The sequence below is a fragment of the Carassius gibelio genome, chromosome A23, assembly GCF_023724105.1.
Source record: "Carassius gibelio isolate Cgi1373 ecotype wild population from Czech Republic chromosome A23, carGib1.2-hapl.c, whole genome shotgun sequence".
Taxonomy (NCBI): Eukaryota; Metazoa; Chordata; class Actinopteri; order Cypriniformes; family Cyprinidae; genus Carassius; species Carassius gibelio.
The window spans coordinates 18,979,256-18,993,435 of NC_068393.1; the positions used below are offsets into that span (position 1 = coordinate 18,979,256).

Here is a 14,180-nt window from a genome sequence, read left to right on the forward strand (position 1 = left end):
CGCAGTTCTGACCCAAACATGGCGACGGAGAGCTGCGAAAAGTGCTGAAATCTGTCTACATTTCGACAAAAAAGCGAAGGTTGGTCGACATTTCCCTACTTATGTTATCTTCTCCCATGAGTTAGGATATTAGTCGTTATTATCGGATGGCAACGATGAACTTTTTCACATGCTGTGTAGGATAATTCAGCCGTTTATGTCGCCTGGTGTTCAGCGCTCTCTTTATTGATGTTATAATTCTGATCTAATAACGCGCAGATGTTTGTGTTTCGTCGTTATTGATCATATCGCTGTTGATGTGTATTAACCGGGGCTTTGTAGTCATAAACACACTCATATTTTCATATTTTCATCATCTCAGGATCAGTATTACTGTGTTATTACATCAGTAACGTCTAAAACACTGATGTTGTTTACAAAGTTTACGCAAAAATAAGAACAGCCGTTATTTTGTTGTTATTGTGGTAACGCCGTGTTTTTTAAAAGACGTGCACTTTAGTATTATTTTAAATATTCATAAATCCCATGTAAATGCTTTTGTAATTAATTATTAAATAATATCATAACCATCTCTGTTACCAACTAAAGTGCAAAATTAAGAAAGTAATAGGTTTTAACATTAATTGTTTATTATAGATGTTCAAATGTTTATATTTATATAATAGATTTCCCTTCTCCGTGTGTTTTCAATGCATTACATAAAATGTTATTATATATATTTTAACACTTTTTTATTAAAATATATCGCACTATAGTACAATATGTAATAATGAATTAAAATTATATACCTATTTATTAATTTGTAAGTATGATACATTTCATGTTTAATTATGTATGTAAAAGTTTAGATAATAATTAATTATATTTAATATAGTTATAATTATTATATTAATGTATTATAATATTATAATTATAATTGTTATTTATAATAGTAATAATAATAATAATAATAATACAATTATTGATCATATAATATAATTTAATAATGCTAATGGTATACAAAAGCTGTACAAGTTATATACGTTTATTATGTTTTAATTTTTCATAAGTTTAAATGCTTTCATCTTAAATTTTCATTTTATTTAAAATAAGTTTTTTTGTTTACATAATATATGTGTGTGTGCTATGTACATTTATTATATATATAAAAACACAAACATACATCTATATATGAAAAAATATATATGTGTGTGTGTGTGTGTGTGTGTGTGTGTGTGTGTGTATATATATATATATATATATATATATATATATATATATATATATATATAGTATGTATACATTTAAATATTGTAAATATATATTTAAAAAAAACTTTTTTCTTAAATATATACATGCATGTGTGTGCATTTCTATATAAATAATAAATGTACACAGTACACACAGATATTATGGAAAAAAAATATTTTGGATGCCATTATTTATCATTTGACAGCACTAATATATATATAAATATATATATATATATATATATATATATATATATATATATATATATATATATATGTATAGCAAAAATATTTTTTTTTACACTTTGTATAAAAAAAAACAAGCATAATAGATCACATATTCATTTACATGTTGTATAACTCTGGTAACTGTTATTACTTTGTTGGAAAATAAGGATTAATTAAGAATTATAAATATGGGATCTCCTTCAAACAGTGTAAAAAACTTTCAGAGTCTTCGTTTTCTTTCTTTCTTTCTGATCATTCTTGTAAATGAATGTGTCAGCGGTGAGTTGTGCGGTGGAGACTGGCTGCATGATGAATGAATGTATGGCTCGTGCACAATGTGCAAATGATGGTGAGGTGGAGGTTGTGTTTGTGAGTCTGAGAGAGAAGACTGTTGTGTCTGACGGAGGCTGGATGATGATGCAGACCACATGAAATCAAACAGACCTGAGCACGCGCTTGTTGTTATGAATGACGAAAAGCAAGAGAATCACGGTTAACTCCGCCCACCACACCCAGGCACTAAGCCCCGCCCACCTGTCAATCATCTCTCAGTCAAGTGAACCGGTGAATCAAACTTTATTAAATGAAGCTTTGAATTCAAAATGAACATTTCTGTGAACGAGTGATTGTGTCAGGAATGTGATGTGCCTCCGGGAATGTTGGGATCCTTCGCTGTGGGAATCTCAGGGGAATTATGGGATATGTTATGATTAAAGGTGAGTCAGAGATGTCATGAGATGTGCTGATGTCTGAAACGTTCATTTAATGATAATATTAATAGTAGTTTTTATTAGCTTAACTACTTTATATTTAATCAAATTCAATATAATGATATGTCATTATTTATTTTATATTCAATATTTAATAACCACATATATAATTTTTTAATATAGTTATTTAAACGTTTGATTCAATGCTTTAAATTATTTGCTGGCAAATTAATAAGTAAAAACTTATTTGCATACAAGTTTTTTGTGTAATTCGCTCATAACAATATTTTTACATGCTGTAATTGTTACATTTTACATAAACTGTTGCAAAAAAAATTTTTTTAAACAGAAATTGATAGTAAATTTAATAAATAATTACAAAGAAATGACAAGCAGTACATTGAATTAAATGTGAAATAAAAAAGTAAAGTAACAAAGACTGAAATAGTATTTTCTTGTAAAACATGCTCCAGTAATCTTGGATTTACAACTTTGAAAAATATATATATATATATTTTTTTTTCAGTAGAATAATTTTTTGATTAAATTTTGCTCATATTAATATTTATAAAGCTGTATATATTTATTCTGCTTATATTTGTGCGTAGCCTCTGATTCTCTTTACCTACTTTTTGTTAGTTTTAGATTGTTGTTGTATTTATTTTATTAAATATGACTCTTATCCAGTTGATAATAAACAGAATAACTCAATATCAAAACCATTTCAGGAATATGATCAGTTTTATGGGTCTTTATGTTAGTTTTAGGAGCGTTTTATCTGATTTTTATTAATTAATCGGTGCACCATGAAACACTATTTTAACGACAGTTAAGTGTGTGTAAAAATGCTGCAATACAACATAAATGAAACCATGATGTTTACTTGGAATTTTAAAATCATTTAGAATTTATTTTGAATTCGAGGTCAGAATGAAATTTAAATAGATTCGTGCATATTTAGATTATGATTTTGGTTCTGATTTCGGTTCAGCGTAATAATTCTTTTATGAATCTTAAGGAAGTTGTGATAGTATTTATTCTCAGTTTCACTGATGTTGCAGCTTTCATCACACACGTGAGTAATTAAAGCTGAAATACCAGCAAACGAAGTGTTTCAGAGTCTGTGGGAAGTGATTAGTGATGACCTCTGACCCCGCACACATCATTAGAGATCAGAGACGAGATCTCCACACAGAAACTGACCACAACAGAAGATGAAAGGAAAACAAAGATTTACAGGGAAATAATCTGTCATTTCTACTTCAAACTTTAGTGTTTAATTCAATCTAACTTGACATTTTCTTTGTAATTATTTGTGAAATTTCTAAGTGAGAATGTTTATTTTTGCTATTTTATTATAAGATTTATCCAAAAAATGTATATATATATATATATATATATATATATATAAATGTTTTGCACACAATGGATGTCATTCATGAGGAGACACGCAGAGTTTTTATACAGTAATTGTGAAAATCTTAATTTAATTTAATAAACTGTATTTACATAACCATTTTACATTAAATTGTTACATTAACTCTCATGTTGCACTCATTTTGACATTAAAAAAAAAGCAGGTTAATGTTATCTAACTGAACTAAAACTTTCAGGGTATAACAACTTCACAAAGAACAAATACACTCACACATTATATTATAAAAATTATTATTTCCTTTTTTTTCTTTTGATAATTTTTGTATTTGGGGGGTGGGGGTTGTTCTCCACATTATTATTACACTTATGTGGTTCCCGGTCAAAAATGACAATATAAATATCTCATTATGCTACTTTAAAGCAAATAAATGACAGAAAATATTGTATTCATTCGTTCTTTTCACCTGTCCAAGACACTGTTGTTTTAATTTCATTAATACACTTTGAATTCATTAATTAATTAATATTAGAGTTATTTATTATATTATATTATAGCTTTTATTAATATTTCGATTTAAATTTAATATTGTTTTTTTGTTGTTATTTTTGTAAAAATGTTTTAATTGGTTTATGTAGACTTTGTTATTTCCCTACCTCACGTTAAACTAAACTAGAAAGATGAAATGCTGACTTGTCAACTAGAGCTGAATTTCTTTTTTCAAATTCGATTTTATTTCAGGTTATTTTTAGTTTTAGTTATTTTAGTATTGTGCTGAAACTAGCTGAAATAAATGTAATTTTTGGATATTAAATTTTATTTAAATGAATGTTTATTTTGAGTAATGACTTTTATTTCTATGTTTTAGTTATTTAAAATTCATATTTAATTTAATTTCAGTTAAAGTTGTAATACAACTTCTATGGTTTTAGTTTTAGTTACTTTAATTAGTAAATCAAGTGAAAATGCTGCCTTGCCAACAATATAAAAGTTGAAGATTATATTTGATTTCCTTTCATGTTAATAATTGTTATGATTATTATATTTGTAGTTTTAGTTTTTTTGAGAGAGAGTTTTGGCGAGACATCGGGAGCTTTAGCACAGAAACACTGGGATTATTCACTGTCCGGGGAAAGTGATTGAGTTCTGATCGAACAGGACTCTCTCTCATCAGATGCTTTGGTTGTTCGGCGTGTGAAGGAAGTGTGTGTTTGCGTAGGCGGCTGAAATGAAGTGTGTTTTGGGAAGTTTCCATCCTTCAGCAGAGAGTGTGTTTTCTGTTTCATGTCCGTCTCAGTTTAACATGAATAGTTCTTCTCATGAGTTCACACGAGCCCTCACTGAATCTGGGAGGAGAACAGATCACTAACTTCATTTTCAAAAGTGTGGTTTTTTTTTTGAAAAACTGTGTTAATGTAATTATTATTTCGTCTTTAGAAAAACAAAAATATCAGTTTCCATTTAAAAATAACTTGAATAAATAAAGAAATATATTTATTTATTTACCACATATAATATATAGGTATCAAAATTTATATCAAAATACAGTAAAAAAAATATATTGTCAAATGATATTACAATTTAAAAGAGCTTTTTTGTGTTTTAATAGAAATAATTTGCTGATTTGATGCTCAATTATCATTTATTATTGATGGTCAATTATTATAATAGTTATAGTCATTATTAATGTTGAATTAATTTTTTGCTGTAGTGTGTGTGTGATAATTTGGTAATATTAATTATTTGAAAACAAATGCAACAGAAATTAATTCCCCGTGTGCGGAGCACCAACCCTGCAGAAATGTACAAGTAATTAATTAATCAACACTAGGAAAAGAAATAAACAGAGTTAATTTGTAAAGAAGCTGTAATCCTGAACTAATGTAGATGACCTCTGTCCTCTCACAGCAGCCGATGCTCAGCATGGTCCGAACACCACTGAGAGGTAAAGAGACCCCCAAACATTGATCAGAAACACTCTGTGTGTGTGTGTGATGTGAACTGAGCTCTGGTTTCAGATCTCAAGGACAGTAAGAAGGACGGAGCGGGCCGGAGCATGTCTCTCTCAGGTCCTGGACCGCTCAGAGGTACAGGTGTTGATCTGGGAGTGTTGAATGTGAAGCTCAGAGTCTGTGGAGCGCCTCATGTGTGTTTCTCTGCTGCAGTGAGCGACTCCTTCTCATGGGAGGGGTATTTAAGAGAGACCTCGTCCGTTCCCGCTCCTCCCAGCTGCTTCAGACAGGTCAGACATTAACCCTTTCATGCCTTCTGTCTCTGATTGAGAGTTTAGAGATGTTCACTTCTTGTAGTGAAGCTCTAGTCAAATCTTGAGTGATTGTGATCAAGTTCTGGACTGAAGCAGCTCAGCTTCACTTGATTCTCCATCAGTCATGTTTTAGAGACTCAGATATGATCCTCATTGTTTCCAGATGTTAACTGAGTGTTTGTTCTCCAGTCTCTGATTCCTCCCTCCAACGAGTTCAAGGTGGGGATGAAGCTGGAGGCCCGGGACCCTCGTAACTCCACCTCCACCTGCATCGCCACGGTGATGGGCTTGATGGGCGCGAGGCTCCGCCTCCGTCTGGACGGCAGCGACAGCACCAACGACTTCTGGCGATTGGTCGACTCTGCCGACATCCAGCCAATCGGCTCGTGCGAGAAGAAGGGAGACATGCTGCAGCCGCCGCTGGGTACGAGTGATGTCACTTCCTCCCACTGACTGTGCATCTTAAGAATTTAATTTTAGATCAGGTTTTGGTAATTTTGTTGTGTGTTTTAGTCTTATCCTTTTTTAAGTATATTTATTTAGTTTTAATTAACATTTATTTGAGTTTTGGTTTAGTTCTTCAGGTTAAACTGAAGTTAAATGATAAAGAGAAATTGATTCTGAAATAATTATGTATTTAATTTCAACACATGTAAATTATATCATCTTCTCTAATGTTGCCTGTCTTCAGCTTCCTGATTCTATTAATATTTATTAATATTTTATTACTTATTTAGTATTATTAATATTTCTGTTCATTTTTATTTATTTATGATCATTTAGATTTTAGTTCAATTTTTCAATTTTGTTGCATTTTAGTCCATTCTGTCATATTTATTTGGCTTTTATTAAGTTAAATTTTAGTTCTAGTGATTTTGGTACTTCATCTTAAACTAAACAAAAAATGAGAGAATTTACCTTTATATTTTACCATTTTCCATTTTTATTTTAGTTTACATATTTAGTTATTTAAAAAAGAAATAGTCTTTTTGGTTTTCATTAAATTTTAAGTTATTTATTTAAGATTTTAGCACTTCATCTTAAACCAGACAAAAATTAGAAAAGTTTTACTTCACAACTAACTTGAAATAATTTTTTGTTATATTTAGTTTATTTCAAGTAACACAAATATAGTTTTTCAGTATTTAGTTTTAGTTAACGGTAACAGCGCTTGTCTGCTAAGAAAAGTTCATCCTAATGTCACTTTACTTCCTGTTTTAATTAATACTGTCATTTTTATTATATATATATATATTCTTATTATAGATTATTAATATTTAAATTTTTATTTATTTTTAAAATTAAAAAATTATTTTTATTTTGGAGTTTATGAATATTTAAAAATATATATTTAGCATATTTTTTTTTATATGCCTGTTTTTTTGTTGTTTTTATTTGTTGTAATATTAGTACTTCAACTTAAACTAAATGAAAATTTTGGCTTTGTGACAAAAAAATCTATATTTATTTATGTATTTAAAATAAAATGTGTAAAAATCAAATGGAATATAAAAAAAATACATATATATTTTTGATATTCCATTCAATTTTTACACATTTTATTTTAATGAACATGTTTTTTTTACAGTTAGCAATATAAAACATTGGTCTGCTGCAGGAAATGACATCGTCTTCTGCTTTGGCTGTTGATGAGATGAATCTGAACACTGAGCAGAATTACGGATGATAATTGTGTCTCTCTCCCTCATTTTCTCAGGATTCAGGATGAACGCCTCGTCGTGGCCCATGTTTCTCCTGAGGACGCTCAATGGAGCCGAGATAGCACCAGCCACGGCGTTTAAAAAGGTGCCGGACCTCCACAGAAAGAGAACTGATGTACACAGAGGAGAAAGGTTTTGTGACACTGACGCTCTGTGTTTCCGTCAGGAGCCGCTGCGGCCGCCTCAGAACGACTTCAAGCCCGGCCTGAAGCTGGAGGCCGTGGACAAGAAGAACCCGTACCTGATCTGTCCGGCCACCATCGGCGAGGTGAAGGGGGAAGAGGTGTTCGTGATGTTCGACGGCTGGAGGGGGGCGTTCGATTACTGGTGCCGCTATGACTCCAGGGACATCTTCCCCGTGGGCTGGTGCTCGGTCACCAAACACAGCCTGCAGCCGCCCGGAAACAGCAGTGAGTGACCGATGCTGTACCGCAGTTTAGTGGCCTGGGAAGGTTATAGGTTCCAATCCCACACAATGAAATTATTTGAAAAAGAAAATAAACATAAAATATTAAGTACATTTAAAAATGTGAAATATATTATTAAATAACAAACATTAAATTAAATAGAAAAACCTAAACTTGATGTACTAAAATAGCTAAAGCTAAAACTGAAATAGAATTAAAGCTATGTAATAAATGAAAAATAATAAATCTGACTAAATAAAAAAAAACATATATATATATATATATATATATATATATATATATATATATATGTGTGTGTGTGTGTGTGTATAAACATTCAAAGTATTAATAAAAACTGTATTAGTATCAGAATTATAGTAAAATAGCTTTGCACTGAACCTGTTCAAAAGTGAAGCAAATTTGTGTCAAACGTAATGGAGTTTTATTTTGGATAAGTAAACTTATTTTATTAATGTTAGTTGTCAAGACAAGATTTCTTATTTTCATTTAGTTTAACTTAATGTACCAAAACAACTACAACTAAAACTGTAATAAAAATGGTAAAACTATGTAGATAAAAAAAAGACAAAATTACTAGAATGTTAACTAAAATTCAATATTTCAACAGAAAATATCAAAATAAAAACTATGATATGGGAAAAATGACAAATCACTAGTTGTAAAAAGACCAAGACAAATGCTTTTTTATTTATGAATCACTAGATGACTTAAAGTGCATCTAAGATGAAATTACTTGACAGCTAACTGTAATAAAATAAGTTTAAGCTGAAGTACTAAAATTAGAAAAAGAAAGGTTAGTGTAAGTATATTAAAGACAAAAGCACATAAAAGTACTAAAACTTACAAAAATGTAAATGAAAACTTAATATATATTTATAAACAAAGCTAACTCAAAATATTATAAGTACTATGATCTGATTTAATAAACTAAAATAACTGGTTCCCCTGCTCTTCTCTATCCTGTAAAATAAAGAGGTGTAACGAGCTTGTGTGAGCTGCAGGGGGCGCTACAGCGCTCGGAAACACTCGGGGACCACGTGACCACTGCAGGAGGAAGACAGTCCCAATCAAGGCTGTCTCATTCTTTCAGCTGTTTTTAAGGTGTTTCTTTTGCAGTTTCAGCATTTAAAACTTAATGTGATCATAATTGGGTCTACTCTAATGTCTGCTTCAATCTTTCCTAAACTCAAACCTCATCTGGGTTGAAATAATATATACATCATTTGAAACAAAAGAATGATTTTTTTTTATTGAAAATAAAAGAAGATTCAGTTAATGTGTTAGCTTTAGTGCTATTTTAGTATTATGGATTTATAGTTATAATGACTTTGAATTAGTTTTATATATATATATATATATATATATATATATATATATATATATATATATATATATATATATATATATATATAATGCTTTGATTATTTTTTTGTATTTATATTTCATTTTTAGTAATTTATTACTTCAACTTAAACATTTTATTCCTGATCTTTCAGTCAGCTTCACTGTTATTTAAGTATCACTTATTTAATATTCTAGTATTTTTTAGGATTTTAAATTGACTTTTTATATTTTCAGTTTTTACTTTTAGTTTACATTTTAGTCTTTTTTTAATACACTATGTGTATATCTAGATAGTAAGTACAGTATATTGTGTGCAACATATAATGTCATTATTGCTATTGAAGGTGAACGTTTGGCTCTCATACTCTCAGAATACAGAACGGTTTTATGATTAGTAAACACACACTGAAGTCATGAATTAGCTGGGATTTAATCCAGATCTGGTGTTTTGAGTGGAGTCAGTCTGAGCTATAGATGATGATATACGCCTTTCCATTCATGTTCATTCGGCCGCAGCTGGAATTCATTTTGTGTTTGCAGAAAATATTCCCCAAATTATACAAACCTCCGGATCTCACGTTGCAGTGTTTGTAATTCTGCGCCACATGTTGTGTTGTGAATTACAGACATTTGTTTAAAGGATTTGTTTTGGAGCTGGATGACATGGAATGACCTGCGCTGTTTGTTTTTTTGTAGCCCTTCCAAGTAATTATGTGTGAATGAGATAATTAGTGAGCGAGCCGCGCGGGTCACGAGGGATTCGAGAGTTTGTCTGAAAATAAACAAATCACACACTTAGACACACATCTGTGCAAAAAGACGAAGAATAACCAGAGAAACTAAACAGACGGAGAGGAAAGTGGTGAGAGTGTTTACAGTAAAGGCCAACTAGAGAAAAGCTTTTAACTGAAAAATCACAAATACACTTAAACTAGATTTTCCATTGAATTAGAAATGTCTTAAATTAGAAGTCTAATTAGCGATTAGAAGTATGCATTAAAACTCTTTGTGTCTCTGATGTTCAGGTGGGACATATCGAAAATACTGCTAAAAATCAAGGTTGCATTAAACTGATCCAGAGTGACAGAGTAAAGAGATTGAGATTGTTACAAAAGACTTCTGTTTCAAATAAATTGTTCTTTTAAGCTTTCTATTCATCAAAGAGCGTGAAAATAAAATGTATCACAGTTTCCACAAAAATATTGCACGGCAAAACTGTTTTAAACATCGATGATAATCAGAAATGTTTCTTGAGTATATTATTCTGATTTCTGAAGATCATGTGACACTGAAGACTGCAGCAATGATGATGGAAATACAGCAGGAATAAATGTGTTTTTTACTGTACAGTTATAGGGTAGTGGGTCATGTTAAAACTCAATATCTGCATGATCGTTGCCATATGCTTGAGTACAAGTGTGTCACATCTCTGGCAAACTCTTTTTCCTCCCACAACCCTCTAATTTAGTTTTACTGGAGTTATTTAGGGTAAACATACACTCGTATGCACAGCCACACACTCACACACTCACTGTGTGTTAAAGGACAGGATGTGTTCAGATGAAAGTGTGTGTTTAGTCAAGCACTTTCAACAGATACGCTACATAAATAGGCCTCCTGTTTATTTAATGAACAGAGGCCATATTAAATATTATATGAGCTGTTCTGAATATGGTATATTCATTCTAAATGCAGGCAGTTTATCTGTAGTTTCTGCAATACTTGTTACCAAAATTTGTGACATCAGCCCTGTTTTCTAGCAATTAATATCAAATAAATATCCAATAACAGCCTCATTGTATGCATCACATTGTGACAGGTTCATGAAATAATCAGAGGCATGATAATGAGATTACACTGCCACAGTTATCTGCCACAATAATCAGTCTACATAACCACAATAATCAGACTATATAACTATAAATAAACACTATGAAGTTGCTTGAATAATTAGACTATATAAAACAATATTCAGACTATATATCATAATAAGTAGAATATATATAGTAACTGCAGTAATCAGATTATGTAAACACAATGATCAAACTGTATAACAGTTATGATCAGACTACATAACCACAAATAATCAGACTATATAACCACAAATAATCAAACTATATAACCACAAATAATCAGACTATATAACCACAATAATTAGACTATACAACCACAAATAACCAGACTATATAACCAAAATAATCAGACTATATAACCACAATAATCAGACTATATAACCACAATAATCAGACTATATAACCACAAATAACCAGACTATATGACCACAATAATCAGACTATATGACCACAAATAATCAGACTATATAACCACAAATAACCAGACTATATGACCACAATAATCAGACTATATGACCACAAATAATCAGACTATACAACCACAAATAACCAGACTATATGACCACAATAATCAGACTATATGACCACAAATAATCAGACTATATAACCACAAATAACCAGACTATATGACCACAATAATCAGACTATATGACCACAATAATCAGACTATATAACCACAAATAATCAGACTATATAACCACAATAATTAGACTATACAACCACAAATAACCAGACTATATGACCACAATAATCAGACTATATGACCACAATAATCAGACTATATAACCACAAATAACCAGACTACATAACCACAATAATCAGACTATATAACCACAAATAACCAGACTATATGACCACAATAATCAGACTATATGACCACAAATAATCAGACTATATAACCACAAATAACCAGACTATATGACCACAATAATCAGACTATATGACCACAAATAATCAGACTATATGACCACAAATAACCAGACTATATGACCACAATAATCAGAGTATATGACCACAAATAATCAGACTATATAACCACAAATAATCAAACTATATAACCACAAATAATCAAACTATATGACCACAAATAATCAGACTATATAACCACAAATAACCAGACTATATGACCACAATAATCAGACTATGACCACAATAATCAGAGTATATGACCACAAATAATCAGACTATATAACCACAAATAATCAAACTATATAACCACAAATAATCAAACTATATGACCACAAATAATCAGACTATATAACCACAAATAACCAGACTATATGACCACAATAATCAGACTATATAACCACAAATAACCGGACTATATGACCACAATAATCAGAGTATATGACCACAAATAATCAGACTATATAACCACAAATAATCAAACTATATAACCACAAATAATCAGACTATATAACCACAAATAATCAAACTATATAACCACAAATAATCAAACTATATGACCACAAATAATCAGACTATATAACCACAAATAACCAGACTACATAACCACAATAATCAGACTATATAACCACAAATAACCAGACTATATGACCACAATAATCAGACTATATGACCACAAATAATCAGACTATATAACCACAAATAACCAGACTATATGACCACAATAATCAGACTATATGACCACAAATAATCAGACTATATGACCACAAATAACCAGACTATATGACCACAATAATCAGACTATATGACCACAATAATCAGACTATGACCACAATAATCAGACTATATAACCACAAATAATCAAACTATATAACCACAAATAATCAAACTATATGACCACAAATAATCAGACTATATAACCACAAATAACCAGACTATATGACCACAATAATCAGACTATGACCACAATAATCAGACTATATGACCACAAATAATCAGACTATATAACCACAAATAACCAGACTATATGACCACAATAATCAGACTATATGACCACAAATAATTAGACTATACAACCACAAATAACCAGACTATATGACCACAATAATCAGACTATATGACCACAAATAACCAGACTATATAACCACAATAATCAGACTATATAACCACAAATAACCAGACTATATAACCACAAATAACCAGACTATATGACCACAATAATCAGACTATATGACCACAATAATCAGACTATATAACCACAAATAACCAGACTATATGACCACAATAATCAGACTATATAACCACAAATAATCAAACTATATAACCACAAATAATCAAACTATATAACCACAAATAATCAGACTATATAATCATAATAAGTAATCAAATTATGTAAACACAATAATCAAACTAGATAACAGTTATGAACAGACTGCATTAGCATTTATTTATTATTATTAAAAAAATGTTCCTTTATTTGTTCCATTTTGCAGTCTCCGTTCCAAAACCGGGTTCTACACCTTCCTCCTCTTCCTCTTCCTCTAACCCTAAACCGCCCCGGCGCTCCATGCCGATTCCTCACCGCCTGCCGACTCCTCTTCCTCAACTCCCCGTGCGGAAGGGCATCAGGGGACGGCGGCCGAAAAGCGAGACCATCGCATTGCTGAAAGCCCTGGCCGTTTCCACCGTGGCTCAAGACACTGAAGATCAAGGAGAAGCCACACCCCAAACCACACCCATTTCCCAGCATCCCCTGCGTCAATACAAGAAGAGAGGACCTAAACCAGGCAGCAAGGTAGCATTAAAGGACTTATGTGTGTATTTATGGACGACTGTCACATTTGAAAAGGATATGGAGGTTGTCATTTGGTGAAATACTTCAGCAGATTGTGTTTTTGTTTCTCAGAGGAAGCCCAGACTCCTCCAGAGTGCCATGTCTATAGAAGCCAGCTCAGACTCCAGGGTCCCCATGACTCAGATGCCCAGCGATGGACTCCCTCCTCTGGGATCCCCCTCATCTGTGGTGTCTACTGGTAATAAAATGAGCTTGTTTACAAATATAGCTGCTAGTGTGCCACAAAAGGGAGAAAAAGCTGACTTCTTGATCACAGTATGACTAC

General features: G+C 31.3%; 1 protein-coding gene across 2 annotated transcripts in view; it reads left to right on the forward strand.

The window, feature by feature from the left end:
• The window catches only part of LOC127944460 (polycomb protein SCMH1), a 21,997-nt gene continuing 7,817 nt past the window's right edge, over window positions 1–14,180 (forward strand). Inside the window, exons 1-9 of one of the 2 annotated variants that reach the window (XM_052540392.1) lie at window positions 1–79; window positions 5,451–5,487; window positions 5,561–5,629; window positions 5,708–5,784; window positions 5,998–6,232; window positions 7,526–7,614; window positions 7,696–7,939; window positions 13,554–13,855; window positions 13,967–14,093. In XM_052540392.1, coding sequence (XP_052396352.1) covers window positions 5,457–5,487; window positions 5,561–5,629; window positions 5,708–5,784; window positions 5,998–6,232; window positions 7,526–7,614; window positions 7,696–7,939; window positions 13,554–13,855; window positions 13,967–14,093 — 1,174 coding nt within the window. In that variant the 5' untranslated portion in view covers window positions 1–79; window positions 5,451–5,456. The remainder of the gene's footprint in view (window positions 80–5,450; window positions 5,488–5,560; window positions 5,630–5,707; window positions 5,785–5,997; window positions 6,233–7,525; window positions 7,615–7,695; window positions 7,940–13,553; window positions 13,856–13,966; window positions 14,094–14,180) is intronic. The other variant, XM_052540393.1, reaches the window with a different exon arrangement.